This window comes from Takifugu flavidus, chromosome 10 (assembly GCF_003711565.1).
Source record: "Takifugu flavidus isolate HTHZ2018 chromosome 10, ASM371156v2, whole genome shotgun sequence".
Lineage (NCBI taxonomy): Eukaryota > Metazoa > Chordata > Actinopteri > Tetraodontiformes > Tetraodontidae > Takifugu > Takifugu flavidus.
The window spans coordinates 10,636,996-10,651,940 of record NC_079529.1 but is presented as its reverse complement, the minus strand read 5'-3'; the positions used below and the strand labels follow the sequence as shown (position 1 = coordinate 10,651,940).

At 45.5% G+C, this 14,945-nt stretch overlaps 3 protein-coding genes across 6 annotated transcripts in view; 1 reads left to right on the top strand and 2 right to left on the bottom strand.

Moving 5' to 3' along the window:
• The window catches only part of tmod4 (tropomodulin 4 (muscle)), a 291,784-nt gene that overhangs the window by 156,894 nt on the left and 119,945 nt on the right, over nucleotides 1-14,945 (top strand). The window lies entirely within an intron of this gene.
• Nucleotides 1,844-3,475, bottom strand: s100a1 (S100 calcium binding protein A1). The gene is made up of 3 exons (XM_057044546.1): nucleotides 3,344-3,475; nucleotides 2,327-2,495; nucleotides 1,844-2,100 (listed from the first exon to the last, which is right to left on the bottom strand). The coding sequence occupies exons 2-3, from the start codon at nucleotides 2,465-2,467 to the stop codon at nucleotides 1,936-1,938; spliced, it is 306 nt and encodes a 101-aa protein (XP_056900526.1). The 5' UTR covers nucleotides 2,468-2,495; nucleotides 3,344-3,475; the 3' UTR covers nucleotides 1,844-1,935.
• Nucleotides 4,035-14,698, bottom strand: tlr18 (toll-like receptor 18). 4 transcript variants are annotated; one of them, XM_057044516.1, is made up of 4 exons: nucleotides 14,598-14,698; nucleotides 7,565-8,556; nucleotides 6,261-7,443; nucleotides 4,035-6,083 (listed from the first exon to the last, which is right to left on the bottom strand). In XM_057044516.1, the coding sequence occupies exons 2-4, from the start codon at nucleotides 8,542-8,544 to the stop codon at nucleotides 5,631-5,633; spliced, it is 2,616 nt and encodes an 871-aa protein (XP_056900496.1). In that variant the 5' UTR covers nucleotides 8,545-8,556; nucleotides 14,598-14,698; the 3' UTR covers nucleotides 4,035-5,630. The 4 variants fall into 4 exon arrangements, with proteins under 4 accessions (XP_056900496.1, XP_056900493.1, XP_056900495.1 ...); XM_057044513.1 differs by lacking the exon at nucleotides 14,598-14,698 and adding an exon at nucleotides 13,300-13,435; XM_057044515.1 differs by lacking the exon at nucleotides 14,598-14,698 and adding an exon at nucleotides 10,104-13,277.

Sequence of the window (14,945 nt, the reverse complement as noted above, 5' to 3'; positions counted from 1 at the left end):
ATTGAATCTGTCTGTGACTCTCACTGGTGGTAAAGTCCAAACAGCACATTTCCTGCCACCCTGCCAGTAAACACACCGTCAGTAAACATGCAGTCATATGTGACTTCTATATGATACCAGATGATGCCTGACAGAGAGACAGGAACAGTCCTTTATGGAGACGTTGTCCAACACATAAAGTTGATTGATTTAAATTCGCTTCAGGGACCTTTAATGTGAAAGAAAATGTCCTTGGTTTTCAGAAGAGAATTTATAATATCAAAAATCTAAATTCATGATGCTGCTGTGTGATAAAATATGAATTTAGATAATTTTTCACAGGATTCAGCAAACCTTAATATTAACTTTTAGTCGAGTCTAGTGCAGAAATAAAGAAATTGTTTTGCAACACATCTAAATTTAGGAGGAAATCCGAAATGTAGGTTATGAATTATTTATCCAAATTAAGAACATTCGTGCAGCTGGAAACGTTCGAAAATGAAAACAAATAGTCATGAAGTCTGTGTCTCCCTCTGCTGGTCAGAAGCTGCATCGCAGCAGTAAATAAAAACCTTTTTCAAGTCATTCAGGTGTTCATCAAGAAAAGTCTAAAGGTTGGATCCTAAGCTCGGCCTGGTTCCTGCAGGAGACGTGATGGACAGAAGAAAACTGGTAACATCTGCTCAGAGCTTCGGAACACGTGACCTTATTTTGTCACCCAACAGTCTGATTTTGCTTTAGTCGGTACCTTTTAACAAATGTCGAACTCACAGATGCATCTATCTGGCCTGATATCATGTTTGTCAATCATCTACAGCATTTCTGGCTCGCTTTATGCTCGTCTCATCTGGTTCTAAACGGACATGAGGGGGCACTGTGGGCACATCGGTGCAGGGACCAGGTACTCCTGGCTCTGGGTGATGGTGGGACTTTGGGTTGCCTCTAACCCCTCAGGCTGAGCAGGCCTGGCAGGCCGGTCTGGGGGCGAGGAGACGGTGACAATAGTCATTTATTTAAAGGCAGGAAGTTCAGATCTCCAGCTCCAGCTCTGCATTAAACGCAAGTAATTATGAGGAAGGTTGATGGAGGCCGAGGGCAGATTCTGTTGATCGTGGCTGCTGGTTACAGTCTTGCTGCGGTTTGTTTATTATCACCATCATGTCCTGTTGAATGATATTCTCAGTTTACAAAGGTGTGAGTCCACCCATCAGGGAACAGGTAGATGAAGACGCGTGGATACGCTTATATCTGGATCTGGAAATATGCATCGTCACTATTTCTACTTTTCTTCTATTTTTACTCTCTTTTCATAGTTTTATAGGTCCTTGGGGGGATTTTTGGGGGGATTGTTGTTTCTTTTCTCCCTCTTTCCCGGTGATGTTTGGTACTTATGCGTCCGTCTTGTTGACTTACTGTGATTGTTAGTTTGTGGGTTTCCCAGCAGTCAGCTCCAACAACCATTTATGAAATACATTTTTATTATCCATCATGACAAAGGTGGAATTATTGAGCCCACGGAAAAGTCATTCAGATGCTGCTGCCTCACTGCTGGACTGGACGGGGGGGAAATAACAGGTGTCACAAGGGAAATTACAGGAATTATTGCATCTGGGTGCAAGTAAACCTCCGGAAAAGTTATCTGTTTACATAGCAACAAAGGTCTTGTATCTACAATAAAAAAAATAAAGATTTCTGTGAATAAATGTCAGAGCATTGACTGCACCTTCATATTTAATGAAGGTTTGAGTTTCTCCAGTCTGGGTCAGACAAGCGGAGGAGGAAAGGTCACCTGAGGGACCGTCATGACCTCCGCCTGACACAAGGTGGCGCTCACTGGTCCAAAAAGGACAAAAGGGAGACAGGACAGCAGGATAAGTTTTATTCTGGAGGAGGAATTAATTCCAAACATTTGCTGCTGCGATTAGCGTCGCTTCATAAGCTTAAACATTCGTCTTCTTAATTGCCTTTATTGCAGCTTTCATTGAAATCCATGAAGAACTCGTTGCAGGCAACAGTCAGAGCGGCAACCATCACCACGAACTCCTGGAAGTCCACTTCACCGTCCTTGTTGTCATCCAGGTCCCGCATGATGTTGTCTACCACCATCGGATCCCTGCTGGCCTGAAACAGAAGCAACGCCCTGACAACATCACAGGAAGTGCAGGCAGGTCTCTTCCTTTGATCATAAAAGCTTGGACACCCCTGAGTTAAACCCTCGTTTGTTCCCGCCCCTGCTTTTTCTCCCTGACCCTCTTCATTCAGGTCATCTAACCAGCCCACACACGCAGATGTTCTGAAGCCTTTTGGAGTTTAGTGGCGTGGAGTCGCCAACAGAAGGAAAACTCACAGTCAGGAGTTCGGCCAGTTCTCCTCGCAGCAGGTTCTTCATCTCAAGTTTGCTCAGCTTGTATTTGTCACCTTCTCTTCCAGAGTAGGTGTGGAACACCAAGATCAGATTCTCCATAGCGGACTGCAGTTTGGTGGCCATTTCTTCCTCTGTTTTCCCAATTTAAAGGCTGGAAATCAGAAAATCGGGGGTTTTCAGAAATGGGTACACTGGGATTTGCAGCAGTAAAAAAATCACTGAAAACCTGGACTTCCTGTTCCAGGTTAGCAGATAGAGCCACAGAGGAAACGTGTCTGAAACAATCTTTAATATGAACGTTCTTAATCTGGCCTGGAGCAACAAATGTTGGTGTTTAATGAGACTAAAAGGTTCAATTATTTTAAAATCAGGAAACACAGCACCACAGTCTGGGTGAGCCGGGTCACTGACCAGTGGGAGGAACTCCCAATGACAAAACCATTTCAAAATAAAGGCATATTGTATATAATCCCTCCAGGAGTCCACAAGTTTAATAGGACAGACTAAATGCACATTGGATTAACTATAAGAATACTGAGGGCAGCTGACTCCAGGTGGGGGTCAGTTAAAATCTGCCCTTTCAGACACCCGAGAAGCTGCTGGACAAATGAGAGACCCCCCTGCACCTGCAGGACACACTGCACATAAATTAGATGTAGGTGGAGGTTTGTGTTACATCAGAGTGGACGTGAATGTCCCCATGTGGAGGACGGAGAGTAAAAGCTGCTCAGGCCTCATGTTCAGACTCGTCAATAATTCACAGCAGCTTTAGCTTCAGACACGTTCAACTCCAGACACCATCATCAAGGAGCCAATTAAAAACGGTCTTTTCAGATTCAGTATGACTCTTGTTCAACTCAGTTATTGATGTTGGTAACCAGCTCGGCTCAGGTTGAAACTACACGTCCACAAACGCTGGCAGGCACAGAAATTTAGCTGAGATGTGAAGAAATTTGCTGTTGGTCCTGTCAGAAGGAGTGAAAATAGATGTGAACCTACCTGAGGAGTTACAGGTGAGGCAGGACTGGCAGCAGCTCTGCTCTTCATCATTTATGTGCTGCTGACCTGCCCAAATATGGAGCTTTAGAAAAGCGCCCCCAGCGGCCAGAGGCAGCAGCACAGGGGAGCCTTTCATGGTCAAATAAGGTCATCAGAGGTGACTAAAGCTACAGCGACATACTGTGTTGGATGGAAATGAGCCTACAGACACAGGTCACGTTCACCATAGCAGCCAGTGACGACCATAAAAAGTTCAATTTAGCATATTTGTCTATTTTCAACTGCTATTCCTCATATATTCATTTGCATCCCTGTGTGCAGCAGGCAGCCACTTGCCTTCACATTTGTTTAGATAAATTCCTGAATTTCCTCCTGGTTTATTGGTTTAAGCTCCTGCTTTCTGGTTGTGTGGCTCGTGTTTGTCAACCGCATCTTTTGCAATTAAACACCGATGATGTTTGAGTGGCAGCTTTGATGTAAATGCAGGCTGGTAATTTAGAATAATCTTTCCCTGGAAAGCAAATCTTCCTTGATTACCATCAGCCGACCAATTTAAAGTCTTCATGAATATTTAGGGATTTTTTTGCTCATGGTGATTAAGAAATTATTCAGCAGTTTTTATTTAGACACAGCAGCACCTCATCTAACAGTAGAGGCTCTCCTGAACAAGAGATAGAGGCTTAAAACCGTATTATTTTTAGGTTTTATTTGGGTCCAAAAATATTAAAGGCAAAATATTAAGGAAACGAACGCAAAAGAGAACAATGGAAATAATGTACAGACAATTAACAGCATTAATAGTTTGTTTTTAAAAAAACAACCCACTGATACAAGGACTGCCCCTCTGCTGCCACCTACAGGCCATTCTGAAACACTACAACTGGCCTAAAACGTATACGCTGTTTCCACGGTAACAATATGAAACCTTTTAAATATGAGCTCAAGTGAAGCAGGATCATTAAAAAAACAAACAAACAAATCTATTGTGTGTCCTCATCATATCCTGCTAGGCTGCATGCCGTCGCCCTGCAGACCGGCTGTGCTCACTTCCTGTTCATGCTCACGCTGATGGCAGCGAACAGATGAGGCTCCAGCTGCTCACCAGGAGCAAGAAAACCACCTAAAGATGCAGCAGAAGCAGCAATTTAGAGTTCAGTGCTTTCGTGAAGGAAACCGTTGACCTTCTCGCCATGCTGTCACTTTAAAAAAAAACCAAAAAAAACCAATTCCGACCTGTCATGAAACAAAACTGCTGACTTCATGTCACCAAGAAGCAAAATTTATATTAACATTTTCAGAGGTGCTATTTTTTTTAAAATTCTGATTATATAAAAATTCCTTCGTAAAACCAGAGATTCATTTAAATTAAGTGTTTATTTGCACATCATTCCTCTTTCTTTTTTATTTTTTCATGTTATTGCTTTAATGGCAGGCGCGAGCACATTTCTTCAATATCATTAAAGCTCAAATGAAAATTGAAAAGGCATCAAATGAATGTAATTAGAAAAGAGTCAGAGACAAACTCATTCCTCTCCTCGCTAGAAAACCCTGAGCAAATGTACAAAGACACAAGTCCAAAACAGGAAAAAAATGCAATTATATATTTTAAAAAATAAAGGATAGAAAAAAATCAATGTGATGTCATTGCCTGCAGTATATTTGCACCCTCATTCTTGTGTTCCAACTGAACGGATCCAAACTGTCAGTCAACATCTCCAGAGCATCAGATCCTACCAAACATCACATATCAGGTACGGATCAGACGTGGCCTCTGTGAATAAGCGGCCCGGCACGTGGCGCTAGTAAATAAGACTTGGGATGATGGATGATGGGGGGTGAATTAAACAGCTCGACGCATTTAAACAAAATATGAAAACTGTACATTCTTCACTTTACATCTTTCCCCATCAAAAACCAAACATCTGTTGAACATCAGTGAAACAGGGAGGTCTCCTCGGGGTCCCTGACCTTGTGGCCTTTCAGCACCCATCAGTCCGTCACCAGGTCTGTGAGATCGGAGCATCGGCTCAGCTCTCGTGGTTTGAATGACAGAAGAGGGATCATGTTCTGTGTGTTCTATCAAGCTTCGAATGAAAGCCTCTCATTCTGCCACCAGGCCAGACCAGGCCAGACCAGGCCAGACCAGGCCAGACCAGGCCAGGCCAGGCCAGACCAGGCCAGGCCAGACCAGACCAGGCCAGACCAGGCCAGACCAGGCCAGACCAGACCAGGCCAGACCAGGCCAGACCAGGCCATCAATGAAACATTCTGATGATGATTAAAAAGCTCAAACTGCCACCATGGGGATTTGCCTCTGATGCGACACCTCCAAGCTGTTCTCAATCACCTCATAGTTTGGCTGTGTCCCTCTGTCTTCATCCATTTCTGGATTCCTTTCATCCACGAGAGGCCCAATAACAGAAATGCTCGCAGAGGATGTTCTGCTCCTCACGCTCTGTCGCCCCCTAGTGACAGCCGTCGGCCTGCCCAGCACGCTCCTCAGCTGGGCCCAGAAGAACACCTGCTGGTTGACCTGCTGGGGCCACTCCAGGTACGTCTTGGTGCTCAGCATCTTCTTCAACTTGCAGTATTTGCTGGGTAAAGAGTTGGGGTCAATGGGCTCCTTCACCACCAGAATGACATCACTGAAGGTCTTCCCCATCGCCCTCTGCTGGGCAAAGTACAGCTCGTAGTTGCACCACTCACTGTTAACGAAGTGGCGAGAGAGAACGAATATGACCTGTGTGAGCACAGCAAAAAGAAAAATTAACCGCATGTTTTCAGGGGTGCATTTTACAGCCTACGACATGACACTGTCAACAAAAACATTTTAGTAGAACGCAGCAATATTCATCAAAATTCTCAAATCGTTTAATATCCCAGACTTGTATTTTCCAAAACTCCTTTGGTAGTTCACCTTTCGACTGTTCTCTATGTTCTCAATGATGTTATCAATGATCCACCGTCCAGGCGTGAAGTCCCTCTCATGGATACACAAGCGATAAGGGTTATTGTTGTTCTCCAGACAGGGTAACAGCTGATCCCTGACCCAGTCCGCATCAGAGTGGCTGTAGGATATGAAGGCGTGATAAGTAAAAGGTCCCTCTTCTCCCGCCGCCTTTTCCTTGTGGGCTCGGTATTTGGCTCTGATGATCTGAAAGGTGGCTTTGGTGTACCAGGGAAGGTCAAAAATGTAACAAATCAGCACCAGTATCAGGACCACAAACGTGGTGGCTGCCACACAGATGACGATGACCAGCCTGATGTCACAGGCCACTTTACCAGGGAGGTACTGGGAAATGACCGTGTTGAGCAGCGGCTCTGGGTGGTAGCACTTGTAGTTCCAGGGCCAGTCGGTCAGGTTAACCTTCCCTTCGGTGATGGTCTCCTGGACAAAGGCGTGAAGCTCACAGGTGCAGTGATATGGATTATTCCCTGCACTCAGGTGAGACAAGCGTGGCATGTCCTGGAAGGACTCTGTACCGATGAGTCCGAACGAGTTCCCATCCAGACTGAGCGACTGCAACGACGGGCTGGCCCACTTTGATGGGATGAACTTGATTTTATTCCCACTCAGGTGGAGCTCCTGCAGGTTGCTGGTTTTAGAAAAGTAGTTCATGTCCAGCTGGTCGAGGTCACAGAAGGACAGGTCCAAGAACTCCACTGAGGTGGGCAGACAGTGGAGGGCGCTGCTCTCAAAGTTATTGTGGTGAACAATGAAGCGAGTGATGCTTTTTTGCCAGATGCAGTTGTGGCTCTCCGCGGCCGATCCCAGTTTGTTCCGGCTTAGATCCAGCTCTTGCAGCTGCTGGAACTCTTTTGTCAGCAAGGACAGGTCCTTCAAACTGGTCAGCTCGTTGTTGCTCATGTTGAAGAGACGCAGATTCGGTGCGGCGCCCTTGTAGTTACACAGTTGGTTGAAGATGTACGCGTCAGTCAGTCGATTATTGGACACATCCAGGACCTTCACCTGCTTCATCTCCGCCCAAGAGTCACAAGGCACCGAGTTGAAGTAGACGTACTGGATAGAGAGACTTCTGATGTTGTTGAACCAGGTGAAGCGCCAGTCGAATCGCAGCACATCAGGATTGCTGATATACCTACAAAGACAAGGTCAACTGTTTACTCTCAGCAGTCCCAATGGGCATCAACCCAACAACAGTTTGGCTCAGTTATGGCACGAAAACCTTAAATATTTCCATCAAATACAAAGTCACTCACCACAGGTCCAGTTTGTCCAGAACCAGGTCGGTGATGCTGGAGCCTGCCCCGTTATCCACAAATGTGGGCGAACGGGCAAAATCGATGTACTGAAATCTCAACCGTTTGACGGCTTCCAAGTTCAAGAGAGCCATCCTGAGAAGGTTCTCGTTGAATTTCCCTCGGTGAAAGATGAGCTGATACGCGGCCACGTGTTTCAGACCCTGGAAGATGTCCTGGACTCCCGTGTAGTAGCGGAACTCAAACAGGTTGCGGAACTGGATGGCGATAAATGTCTTGTTGGCGATGTCACGCAGCATGTCGACGAGAGCACTCGGCCTTTGGTCGATGGCCATATCGAAGCCCAACTTCTGCGTCTGGACGACCTCCAAACTTCCAGCCTCGTAGTACATCAGGTTGGATGAACACTTTATGGCAAATTCCTGCAGGCGGAGCTTCCTCAGAGGCTGAAAATCCCCTTTCTTCAGACCCTCCACCAGAGGACCACCCATGGACAGAGTCTGGAGCCTGACAAAGGTGGAGAACGTCTCCGCCAGAGCTGCGCGTTTGTACAGGTTATTGGACATGTAGAGTTTTTTGAGATTCAAGAGAGGACTGAGAGCCGCCACAGGAATTTCCCCGAGGGAGTTGTTGAAGATGTCGAGGATCTCCAGCAGAGGGTTGTTTTTAAAGGCATCGCTGTCGATGCGTGAAATGTTGTTGTACTTCAGATTAAGGCTGCGGAGCCGAGGGAAGAGGGCGAAGTCTTCGGCGTTGATGACCTGAAGTCTGTTGTAGGAGAGATCGATGTCCTCCAGACTGGGTGGAAACTGTCTCCAAGGGACGCTGCTGAGCTGCATTCCCAGACAGTCCGCAGAGCGGCCCGAGTTGAAGACGCGGCAGAATCCGGGGACAGTTTTAGTGGTGGAGGGTGGAGATGGTGTCGTGGATGCGAGCACCCCAACAGCAAGAGCAATGAAGTGCACAAATGTCCAAATCATATTGGCACAATTCTAAAAACCAGAAAAAAAGGATTGTTTTCATTGTGTCTCCCACGAACCTTTCAATCAAAAAATAGCCTTTAAAACAACAACTGACAATGTGATCAACAACATGATGTAATCACGTGAATTACAACGTAGTTGCAAGTAATCTGGTCGACAGTGTTTCTGTGGGACCTTTATTAGGGAAGAAAAGTGCTGAAAAGAGCTGATGTAGAATTAAAACAGATGAGAATGTTGTGTCAGCAAACCCAAAGACAGGACGTTTCCTGCTGGAAATGCACGAGAAGCACAAACGTTACATTTCTGTTGTCTCCATCTCTCACACACACGCGCACACACACACACACGCACGCACACACTGCTGCTCTCTCACGCTACAGAACCAGCAGATTGGTACTGGTCCAGGCCCTTAATCCCCCGGTGGTTTCTTCACTCACCCTCCTCAGGCTTCAGCTTCCTGCCTCGAGCCTCAAATGGATATTTTCGAATCAGCTCCTCTCCTGTTTATAGTGCTGTTCAGTGGCTCATCATCACGTGAAGGAGCCATAAAACTTTATGTCTGCTGTTCAGGGGAGTTTGTTTTATCTGATAAGAAAATGTCTGATTTCCTTAGTTAGTTAAGGTAATGTGTGACAGCCTGAACACAACAATACATTTTCAGATTAACAGTGTTACTGATAACTGTAGTAAATCCATTACTAAACACACCTCCCTGCACATAAGGGTCATCAGAATGAGCATTAGTCACATCATAAAGCAGGTTGTCCTCATTAGTTCTGGCGTTTCCACAGCATTTGAGACATATTAGACAGTGTTTAGCTACATTTAATATTAACTCCCATTCATTTTGAGGGAGGGCAAATGAGGGAAAAACTAAATCTATGTCCATGAGAGCTGACATGCCGATGGGAAGACTTGTGGCATTTTCATTACTTTGACAGCGAAGAGAGGAAATTGTAATTTTAGCCTTTTCTGATTAATTTGGTTAAATATTTCAGCCTGCACCATGATGGTCAAACACTGACTCCGTCAATTGAAATGTGCGTCTTTGTCCGCTTTCAGGTAGATAAGAACCCTGAAAGACTCAAACACAACAGAAAATCAGCCGTCCTCTTCCCGCCTGGTCCTGGAGGGCAACAGCCACTCCTACACTCCCTAATCTCCCGCGCTCTAGACAGATGGTCCCGGAAATAGATGGTAGATTAGATCAACATAGATGATATTGTCCTAGCGTAGCCCCGCCCACTTGTTGTAAAGGGCCAGCTGCCGGTCCGGAACCTTTGTTGATCAATATTTATTGACTGTTTCGAACACATTTATGCGAGGGAGAAATCAGCTGCAGCTCAGACTCCGCTGCAGTGGTTTATGGGTCGATTATGGCACTAATTTAAAAATGTATTTGCATTATAATTTCTTCTGTGTATCAAAATCTTTTTTTGCAGTCGTGTGTGATGAGTTAATATTTGACAACTCCTCGAAGCATTTCTGTGCCCTCAGTTCCTAACACTGGAGTTTAGTGATCGCCCATCATGTAATGATTCATGAAGTTAACCTACCTGCTGGGGAAACGAGACACTCAAAAATACCGGTCACACTCGCCCGGAGCGTCAGAAAAGTATCCTAGCAACAACTTCAGCCCATTGATTTGATCATATTCTACTGGGACGACCACTCAGGAGATGTACCAACCAGTCACCTACTGCTTTAAATCAGGTCCGTTGTGTACCGAACACGATCATTCACGGTTCCTTGTCGTCTTAAACATGTCCTGCTGTACATGAAAAGCGCCTCGTCCCGGCTGCACCTGCGTGATACTAACCCACATTCCTCTTTTGTGCTTTTGAGTTCATGACTTTTACCTGGTTTGACATTAACAGGTCTGGTAGGAGTTTGAGCATTAGCATCTCTGGACTGATGTTTTCACTCAACAGGAATGTGCACAAACACTTTGGCTCTAGTGCAGCCACGTTGTTCCGGGCCAGCTGTGCGTCATCAGTCCGTCAGCAGACGTTTACCTCAACAGTAAACATGATCATTCGGTCATAGAGTCGTAAACTAGCTCCACACAAACCAGGCGGGTGTGTACACAAAGAAAACGTGGCTTCTGTTGTCCACGTGCTGTTTGTCAGCCGGACCCCCCCCCCCATCACACACAAGCGCGTGGAGGAGGAGTGTGTTTGTGCGTCAGAGCCTTCAGGCTGACACGGTGGACTACAACGTCCATGTTCAGCGCCAATCCAGTTCAACAGGTGTAGCAGCAGGAAGGTTTTAACCTGACATCAGGTGACACGAGGGACGAAACAAAGACCGTCTCAGTGGGATGAAACAATCCGCCCTCTCACCCACAAACCTGTGTGAAGGCATTCAATCATCCTCTGACCTAATTATTAGCCAAGCAGCAGCGCTAGGTAACAATGACTATTTGGTTTGTGTCAACAATTGAAGAATGGAGGAAACACTGGCCAGGAGAAGAATGTTGACTTTAGTTCACTTGGCACACAAAACAGCGCATGCAGGGAGGACTGGGACTGGGCCACGTGGTTCAGACCAGGTGACACTTCAACAGGTGTCTGAGTCTTTGTGAAGCATCTTCAAGAGTCTGTTATCATGTGTGAAGGTTCTCCAGGTCCAGATGGAAAATGCTTGTTTTGTCCTCTGGACCACAATATCCTGGCCAGAACCTCACGCCTCCTGCTGAGTTTATCCAGTCCTCTAATGGTCCACCTGGAAGCACATTCCTATAGGTCAAAGGCCGGCTTCCACCTGCCTGGATGACCGACCTGCAGCCAGTAAATGGAGCCCATTGTCCCTTGCATTGATTTACGGACCTCTTTCTCTCTGAACCGCATCATTTGGTGAGCTCAGCGTTCCAGGGTGACATTTACTCAGGAGCCAATACTTGGCAGCAAACAGCTCCTTCATCATCATTTGATGCTACCTGGAGGAGCAATCGGGTCCATCTCGGCGTGACATTCTGCACGTTTACTTCTGTTATTTCAGGAAAACACACGGTCCCTCAGCGTGGACGTGCTCATGATGTCATCAAACAGGGAAGAGAGGAACTGATCAAGCTGAGGTTCCTCTATAGGGATAATTGAGTGTCATGATGGTCAAGAAGAACTTTAATGCTAGCAAATGGAAACGTTTCCCAACGCGAGTTGACTCAGGTGGGATTCTGGCAAACTGATGAGATCTTCCCCACTTTCACTCTGCAGGTTGTGTTGAAGCAGAACATTCCTCTAATGTGTCTCCTGGGACACAACATTTCTATTTTGGATTACAGGAATTTCCTGTTCCTTCAATGTTCCTGATCTCACCCACATCCCAAAAATGTGTTCCTGTGATTCCCCCCTGTGGAACCGTCTCATTTGTTTTGGAACATTTCTTCTGGCTGAATGAAGTTTAATGTTGATTTCATCAGAGCTGGTTGACACTTTCAAACTGGCTCGTTTGAGAGTTGCAGATCTGGATGGATGTTTTTACTCTTCATGTTATGATGATCGTGTGAGATGTGACGGGAAGTCACGAAACGTGTTGAAATGACCCAGTTTAGAAATTGCTCACAAACCACCACTTATTTAGTCAAAAACAAAGGGAGGCATTTATGATTAACGCGCTAAAACACTGGTTTCATCCAGGTTTCATTCTGTCATTTAAGCCTCTGTATGTGAGTGATCTGTGTGAATCAGACCAAAAGTGAAACACCTTTATACGGAGCTCAGCTTCTATATTAACTCTGATGAGATTTGAACATGTGAGAGCGAGAGGACGGAATGACAGTTATAAGAGAAGCCATCAGGTCCTGGGATCCGTTTAACTTCAGGTGACTTCACTCGGGTTCTTGTGTTTGTCAGGATGTTGCGAGAGCTCCGCTAGCCAACAATGACAGTAAAGTTACCCAACAGTTCAGAGTAGTGATGACATCAAAGATAATTTCTAACTGGCTGAGAAGATCCAGTAGTAGATTTAAAAAGTAAAGTTTGTGGCTGAGGTACAATTTATATGTAGCATCCTGTGTTAGTTTCTGTGATGTTGCTGTAACCGACTTTTCTATTCTAACTCGTCTTTGACTGATTTCTTGCTTTTAAACAGTGAGCAGAGCCTCTGATGACGCATGAAAAGAAGAAAATTCCACAGTGGCAGCGCCTCCGTGCACTCTGTGCACTCTCACTCAGACCGTGACTGCGTCAAAATATTCCCGTTTGTCTGAACCATCTTTATTTCACTCTCACCGGACAAAAGATTCTGCAACCTGATCCCAGCGAAGCGAACCGTGGCCACATTTAGAATTAATGACCTGCTGCTCGTAGCGTTCAAATCAAGAAGCCAGTGTTTGATCTGAGGTTTGCACATATTGAAGAGATTCATCAGCAAAGAAACACTGCTCCGTTTTAAATACTGGGACAGTGGCATTATTGCAGGGCATGAGTCTAAAGACCTGAGTATACAAGTCGTGTTTCACTCACGAGTGTTTGATCCTTTTCCAGCTGACTCGTCCTCATAACCACCACATAATCATACTAGCTACTGTTTAGTGGAGCGGATCAGAGTTCTGCCCGCTCAGCCTCACATTTTCCACTGAAACTGACCTCTTTTGCCTTCTTATGAGCCAACCTTCACTTTCATTTTTATACCACCACACATCAAGAAGCAAACAATACAGCAGGTTTCTCTGAACAGCAACAGCAGCCTTGGGTGGAGCCTTTTTCCTTCTAAGCAATGGACCAAAAGTTAAAGAAAGGCTAAACTTACCAGTAGGTGAGCTGAGGGGATTGATTGTGCCTTGCTTTGTTTTTGAGTTGTGATAGAGAAATGACTCAACCCTGAGAAGATTGAGTTAGTGTGTGTGTGTGTGTGTGGGTGTGTGTGTGTGTGTGTGTGTTAGAGAGAGAGAATGTGAGAGAGCGTTTAAGGTCGAACACGTGTCCAGGGACGACCCCTGCTGGGTCACGTTCTGCAGATTAAGGAATGAAAGAATTTATTTAATGGGGTTCCAGTTTAGGGAGGAGTTTGTGTGATTTTTTTAACATTCAACTTTCAAGCAACGGGTCTGATTCGGAACTGGACTTCAGAAAAGTGTCGCCAACAGCTGAACAAGAGAGGAACGCTTTTAATCCCTTCATGTTGGGAAAAATTCTTTTTTAAAAAAAAGGAGCAAAGGCAACATAAAGTGTAGCGATTCTGGAAGAAGGGACGTGTGTGTGTGTGTGTGTGTGTGTGTGTGTGTGTGTGTGTGTGTGTGTGTGTGTGTGTCTGATAACTGCAGAACAATGGTTTTACCGAATCCAGTTAAAAAAAGGGGGGGGGGGAGTTAATGCATTTTTAATGGTTCCTTTTTCCTTGTACATGAAAATATTGATTTGAGGTATTCAACAATCATGCAGGATGTGATAAAGACTAATGAGGGTTTCTAACAAACACGCTTCTTGTTGTGACGTTAAAGGAAACAACAGACCTGAAATGAGGCTCCTGCTGGAACACATTCAGCAAACGGTGAGATAAGGACGGTTCATAAGGGCGGCTCATCTTAAACTGGGTCTGTTTTTATTCTAGCTGGTCTACGACTCTGACAAAGACTCGTTAGCTGGTTGGCTCAGTCTGGATTTACAGGGCAGTTTAGATGTCAGATGTGCTGGGGGTTACTTTGTTAGCACCAAAAGGTTTGGAATGTGGGTTTTTAAGTCCACGTTGGGAGGAAAGCCTGGTCAGAGGACTTGAAAAGAGTTATGGAGCCGTCCTGTCATCATCAGACTATGAGATGGATCTAAAACAGGAAGTGAGTGAAGCTAACTTCTTCTCAGCGGTGGTGTTCAACACACCAGGTTTCATGAGTGGAAAGAGATGATTATTGTCTCTTCACAAGCGCTCACTGATGTTGCCTCACTGTCAGGAGCTCGTTGACCTATTTTCACACTCAGTCATTCAGGTGTCACACCTAAGCTGCCGTGCGGCTGTTTGTGACAGACGGCTGTTGCAACTGGTCAAAACTCAAAACAGAATAAAGGAAACCAACTAATACCCAGAAGAGAACGAACAAAAGAGGAGCTTACCGAAAATAGTGAACCACCCCAGCTGCACTCATCTGAGCCCTGCAGGGAGGAGCATCTCAAACAGACCAGAGGTGATTAGCAGCAGGTGGAGGCACATTAGGTAATGACACAGGTGAGAAGCAGCAGGTGGAGGCACATTAGGTAATGACACAAGTGAGAAGCAGCAGGTGAGGGATGACGACCAAGCAAGAAGTTTTTCCTGTATCTTCAAGCACATTTGGCTGGATTAACTCCAGCAACATGCTCTATTGACTGTTGCCTTGGCAACTGTTTTCAATCCCTTTCTGACCCTTAATTCTAGCGTTCATTCCCCCAGGACTGACGTTTGGAGCGTCTGATTTTGTCAGA